General features: G+C 53.2%; 1 protein-coding gene across 5 annotated transcripts in view; it reads left to right on the top strand.

The window, feature by feature from the left end:
- Nucleotides 1–6,000, top strand: part of SGSM1 (small G protein signaling modulator 1) — a 43,427-nt gene continuing 37,427 nt past the window's right edge. Inside the window, exons 1-2 of one of the 5 annotated variants that reach the window (XM_042805283.1) lie at nucleotides 1–148; nucleotides 844–887. Coding sequence is in view for 4 of the 5 variants with exons in the window: in XM_042805284.1 (XP_042661218.1) it covers nucleotides 729–747; nucleotides 844–887 (63 nt within the window). In the remaining variant the exon portion in view is untranslated. Of the gene's footprint in view, nucleotides 149–573; nucleotides 748–843; nucleotides 888–6,000 lie in introns of those variants that run through there. The other 4 variants (XM_042805284.1, XM_042805280.1, XM_042805279.1 and 1 more) reach the window with 4 other exon arrangements.

Raw genomic sequence — 6,000 nt, 5'->3', positions numbered from 1 at the left:
TTGTAGTTATTGGAAACTGGACTGCGAAGGAGCCGGGATCCTGTTTCTATGGAAATGTCCTGGAACGGCGAGCGAGGGAAGAGGAAAACAGAAGACACGTTAATGGGAGCTGCTAGGCAGGGCTTTCTCTGACGGCGCTGTGGTTTTGGTGGGAAGCATCTCGGGCCTCCCGTGAATAGGGTCTCGGCTTCTCGTCGCCTTCCCGGGGTGGAAGAATCCCCCGGGATGATGGCACGGGGCTGCGGCGACGTTGTCGCTTCGCACCTGGGCGCATCTCCCCCCAGCTCCCGCACGATGCTGAGGACACCCCCAAAGCCGGGCTGCACCCCGCGCCCCGTGTCACCCACCCAGGAGCAGCAGATCTGGGGGGGAGGTGGGGGGGGGGGGGTTGCTGGCGCTGCGTTGGGGTGCCTTTTTTTTTTTTTTTTTTTGGGGGGGGGGGGGGAGGCTGTGGGGTGGCCGCCTCTGAGGGCCGGGGTTGTGGGAAGGGGCGGGGGGGGGGGGGGGGGGGGGAGCGTGTGCGGTGTGTCCCCCCCCGCCTTAAGGGCCGCGGCCCGGCGGCGCTCGCCCCCCGTGGGCCGCCCGTTGCCGGGGTTGCCGGTAGCCCGGCGGCGATCGGGGATTGGCGGCGGCGGCTCCGGCTCCTCCCCGGCCCGGCCCGGCCCGGCCCTCGGCGGAGCGGCCCCCGCCGTCACTCTGCCGGCGCTGCGGAGCGGGGGAGCGCGGCCATGGCGGCGGCCCCGGCGGGTGGGGAGCGGAGGGGAGCGGAGGGGAGGGCGGGTGGGGGGGCTGGGGCCGCGCTAACGGGCCTCTCCCCCCCCCCCCTTTTTCTTCCCCACACAGAGGCGGAGACCCGGCAGCGGCTGCTGCGCACCGTCAAGAAGGAGGTGGGTGCGGGAGCGCGGGAGCAGCACACCCCACACCCCCCCACCCCTCCCCGGGTCCCCGTCCCCCCGGTCACGGTTCGGGGAGCCCCGGCTCCGCGGTGATGGGCGTCGAGCGGCGGGGAGCCCCGGGCTCGCCCTGTCCGCAGCGTCCCGCTGGATCGCGACGGTGCTGCTGCAGCGAATTAAACATTCGCGTCCCCCCCCCCCCCCCCCCCGCCTTCACCTTCCAAAAAAACTACCCTCCCCGCCCCCCGCAAAGATCTGAGCAAGGCTCCGGGTCGCAGCGTGAGCCCAGCCCGGTGCCCGGGTAGGCGGGGGAGCATCCCTCTGCAGCACCGGTGAATTTTGGCACCCCCGATGTCCTGGATCTGTGGAAAATTGCCGTTCGCTGGCGGCAGAACCGCTCTCACAAGTTGTGGCTTTTTCAGCATGGGGGGGAGGGGGGGAAAGGAAGAGAGGGGGTACTCCCCGGTGTTGCTTACTTCGGGAGCTGGGATGGGGCGAGCCCCTCGTTGCAGCAAAGTGCTCTTTGGCAGGGAGGGAGGCAGCCGGCTGAGAAAACGGGGAACGTGCACATGTGGGTCCAGGGCAAAGCGATGGCGTTTTACATCTTCTTGCTCTGGTCTCTCTTCTCGGGCGTCTTTAACTCTCTGTTAGTTTGTATGTGCTTTCTACTGAGCTGCCTCCGCTCTGTGCAGAGCTTAGCGTTTGGAATGCGTGTGGCGTTCACGCGGTGAGCAGACGGTGGATCTAGAGAGGCGGCTGAGAGTCCCAGGGCTCTGCCACGTAGTTTGTGCGTGGAGGTGGGTTGCGTGGGCTGGCGTGGAGCGCCGAGTCTCAAGTGGCTGAACGTCGTGGGACCCGCGGCCGGGGAGCCTGGACCTGCTGTGCCCTGTGGTGGAGCGCTGGGTCGCTCGCTGGGAGCTGTTGGTCATCTCCTGCCTGTGGTCTGTCCTTGCAGGTCACCTCCCCTGGGATTTTGGAGGGTGTGATGTGTGACGTTTTGTTTCTGGTCGTACAGGCGTCTTGCTATCCAGCTTACGGGCTCCGGAAAGGGGAACGGCCCTGCTGGAGACACCGCTTGGGGTAGGGTGAACAAGAGCGGTGGGTGGCAGGTCTGGGGAAGGTGACAGCACAGTGCCTTTGGCTGTTCATCCAGACCACTTCCCACCTTTAATCCTCTCCCGGGTGTGGTGGTAAGGAATACTACTTGTTGCCTTGGGAACAGCTATTAAACCAGAAAAAGGGTATGACATTTATTTAGCAGCGGGGAGCAAGCTGACATCTCATTATTACTGTCTGTCTTGCGACTCCTCCTGAGTGGAGAGAGACAAAACAGCAGGCTGTGCGTCGGCTGCTGCTGCAGGATGGGAGGTGAGGACCGCCCGTCGTGCCGGTGGCACCGCTCGGCCAGCGGACAGGAGCTTCCTTCCGGAGCCCGCTGCGGCCTCGGCAAGCTGTCGCTGCACATGAGCATCTCCCCCGCTGGCGTTCAGTACCGGGCTGCTCTCCCTTTGCTCTTCCTCCTCCGCTTGAAGAAAGTGCAGCTTGTGCCTAGGGGTGGAGAGCTGAGGGTTTTGACATGCCCTTCCGCTGGCTTTTGGTAAAACGTACGGTACGAGTCTTGGGTGAGTGCAGGTGAAGACTGGTGGAGAGGGGTGGTGTATGGGGAAAGCCCTTCTGCCCTGGTGAAATGCCACCAGCCAACGCGTCACGGTGCCGTGACGTGGGTGTTTGACTCTGGTATCTCTCCAGCAGCCCTTTAGCAAGGGCAGTGATGAGGCAGACCAGAGATTTTTTTTTTTTTTTTTTTTTTTTCCCTGGTGGTCCCCTCGCTCAGGGCTCTGCCTCGGGACGTCAATGCGGGTTCTGCACCTGCACAGGGTGGTTGCATTTTCCTTCAGGTTTCTCCCAGCTCGGTGCCTGCTGGAGGCACTGGGACTGGCAGGGGCCGTGGTCCAGCGAGGTGGGGCTCTCTGCAGCGGGAATTCTATGTCAGGCCCGCGCTCTGCACTCTCTCCACCTGGGCTTTGCTCTGTCAGGATTTAAAAAAACCTGGGAAGCATGATCCCACAGGTTGTGTAGTTAAGTATTTAGCAGCATCCCTGAAATTGGGAGCTGGTGGGACATTCTTTTGCCTGTTGTTCCCTGCTCACTGGACCCGTCTTGCTCATGCTTTTGTTTTTTCTTCCTCTCTTAGACTGACTTCAGGTTAAGTCAGGAGCTTGTGCAGATTCCGAGGAGGAGTAGAAAGGGCTAGCTGCAGAAATCTCTGTTCTTTTTTTTTTTTTTTTTTTTTTTTTTCCCCCCTCCTGGAATTTTTACCTGTCACGAAACTGTGTATTCTCATTTCATTAGACCATGTCTGGTTTCGCTTCAGCCATGCCTCTGTGTGATCTGCTGAGGTTCTCAAGTGCGGGTGAACTCCACTGAGACTGGGACAGCCATGGATCATACTCGGGAAGCCACGCCACATCTGTCAACCTAAAGAAAAGAATATTGTGGAGACAAGGTTTGATTGTTTGATTAGAGAAGATAGATAAACAGTAAATCAGAATTACCCAAAGCGCTGCAATGAGCAAATGGACTTTGATATTTGGTTGTTGCCATGGTTAATGCATTTTTATTTTTAAGAAGTCCTGCTCTGCAGTAGATTTACAGGTTGAAATGAGTTGTGCTATCACTGTCTTTTTCCTTTTTTTTTTTTTTCTTCCCCCATATGGTCATAATAAATCAAACTAATACCGAAAGCTGCAGAATTGACTATTTGTCAGCAGACTGCAAGGGAAGGAGTGGAAGTATGACTTTGAGGAATCCTGTTTCCTGTTTTGCAGGATAAGAAGCATAACCAAATCTTTGATTTGTTTAAAGCTTTTATCAGATGGAATGAAGCTTCTTTGAAAACCCAGAGCCTGAAATAGCCAGGTTTAAAGGGGTGTTGGGCTTTCAACTAAAAATATTCTTCTTGCAACCCATGCTCTTCCCCTTCTTTTGCAAGTTTAATTTTTAATAGAGGAAAATCCTGTGGTATTTTTTTGACTACCTCCAGGTAATTGCATTGCATACAAGAATAGGTGGGGAAGCAGGTGTTGCCCATAAAATATAGGCTGTACAACACTATGCCTGGAAAATTAGTTGTGTGAAAAGCTGAATGGAATATGAAAATAAACAGTTGCCTTGTTTATTCTTCTGCAGAAACTTAGTTTATATTTAGCTTGCCGCTCAGCAAGTAGCTTCAAGTCTTTTACTTGTCAATAACTGCCATGCCTGTATTGAACATTTTGCTGCCTCTTCTTAGAATTTTTTAAAATAACTGTTGTTGATTGACCACAGCCTGCTCCCTTGCTGATGTCCCAGTCTTCTGTCGGAGATATTGTTTATTTTTTAATAGCTCGAACGGTTGTCACTATGTAGCTGTTGACTAATTCCATCGTGAGTATCATAGGGACAACAGTCAGTCTCTCTTCCTCCCACCCTTTAAATGATGTGCCCCCGCTACGCAGCCATATTGTCTCGTTTGTGGCTAAGTAACAAGAGTGACTGGTAAGAGCAATATTTTTGCAGCTTGGGTTTGTTTTTCTGGAGCGTGTATGTATGCCCGTAGTTCCAAAATATCAGCTTGCCAGCATCAATGCCAGCTATTTCATTCTGGATTGGTAGAAAATTGTAAATTAATTTAATGTTATTAGGACTTGAAAAATTAATGTTGATAGCTTTAAATGTTCTCGAGGCCAATTTAAAAAAAAAAAAATGGCCTTTGTGTAGCTGTCAAAACTGTTCAGGCAATATGAAGATGAGGATGATAAGCTGCAGGTTTGTAATGAAAGCTGCTATTTGCAGAGGGACCTTCTGATGCTTCTCAAGCACCCAGGTCAGCCTTTTTCAGATGTTCCTATATCAAAAGTAAACAGATGGCTTTAATGCAGCATTTCTCGATTGCCTGAATCGATCTCTTCTGAAAAGAGTATTACTAATCGCTGGGGACCATTTTCTCTCCTTTTGAAGATAAAAGCAGTGGTGTGCAGAAGTGCTCTCATACTCCAGAAACCCCTGGCTTGATCTTTCATACCCAGAACAGGTTTTGTGCTGTTTTCCTCCTTTCTTCATCTTCCTTCTCGGCATTAAGGGAGATGAGATCTGTATGGCAGAGGAGCCTCCTTCCTCCCCACCCAAGTCTCTCCTCTCTGCTGCCAAAATGTCATCCTCTTCTCCTTGTGGCGTCCTGGCCGTTGCCATGGAAATACCTGTTTTTGCACAGATTCAGGGCTTCAAAGCAATTTGGGGCTGGAAGTTGCACTTGGTTTCAGCGCAAACAGTGTCAGTCTTTGCCGTGTTTGCTAATTGAATCCAAAACGCTCGTCAGCGTAACATTTAGCACCTCGGAAAGTAGAAGCTTTGTGGTGTGATGGGTGCAGAACAAAACAGGGCAAAGCTTTGAGATCAGGCGTTGAAAACAGAGAAATGACTAAAGTTTTCCCTGAAATGTTGCAGTGTCTTTATTGAGCATCTCACAGCTAGCGGTACCAGCAGTGCCAACAGATGGCATGGAAACTTGCGTTTGACAAGCACAGCAGGAATAGAACCAGCTATAACATGATCTGAAGTGATCTTAAATTAGTGTTGTAGGTATGGATTTTGGGCCAAAAGTTGCTTCCCTGTGAAGAAAGTCTGGCACAAAGTACTGTCAGCAAATACACATCACTGGGATCATTCCCGTGCCCCCCAGGGTATGATGTTGCATTATGGAACCTTCCATTTAATGTCTTTTTGGTCTCCTCCCCAACAAACTGCCCAGATATTCAGAGTTTATGTGCATTAACACCTTCTTCCTCCTTGCCCCTCAAGGTGACTCGGCCGAGTTTCCAGCCGTGAGCACACGTGGTTCCTGGGGAAGGTCTGCTAGCTGGCCTGGAAATCCCACGTGTGTCACGTGGAGGCTGCCCCAGCTGCAGAAGGTGCTATGTTTTATTCAGTAAGCGGTGATAAATAATTAAATAAGACTTTTAGAAAAGCCGAAGCCCTCGGTTGGTAGGACTGCAATCAATGTTTCCGTGGCAGCAAGAACATGGAGCTGCCAAGCGCCTTTGGGGGCGCGTGCGGGTGAAGTGCGCGG

Source organism: Tyto alba, unplaced genomic scaffold (assembly GCF_018691265.1).
Source record: "Tyto alba isolate M040663 unplaced genomic scaffold, T.alba_DEE_v4.0 Super-Scaffold_44, whole genome shotgun sequence".
NCBI lineage: Eukaryota > Metazoa > Chordata > Aves > Strigiformes > Tytonidae > Tyto > Tyto alba.
The sequence above is the reverse complement of the archived record's forward strand: the minus strand, read 5'-3'. Positions and strand labels throughout refer to the sequence as shown.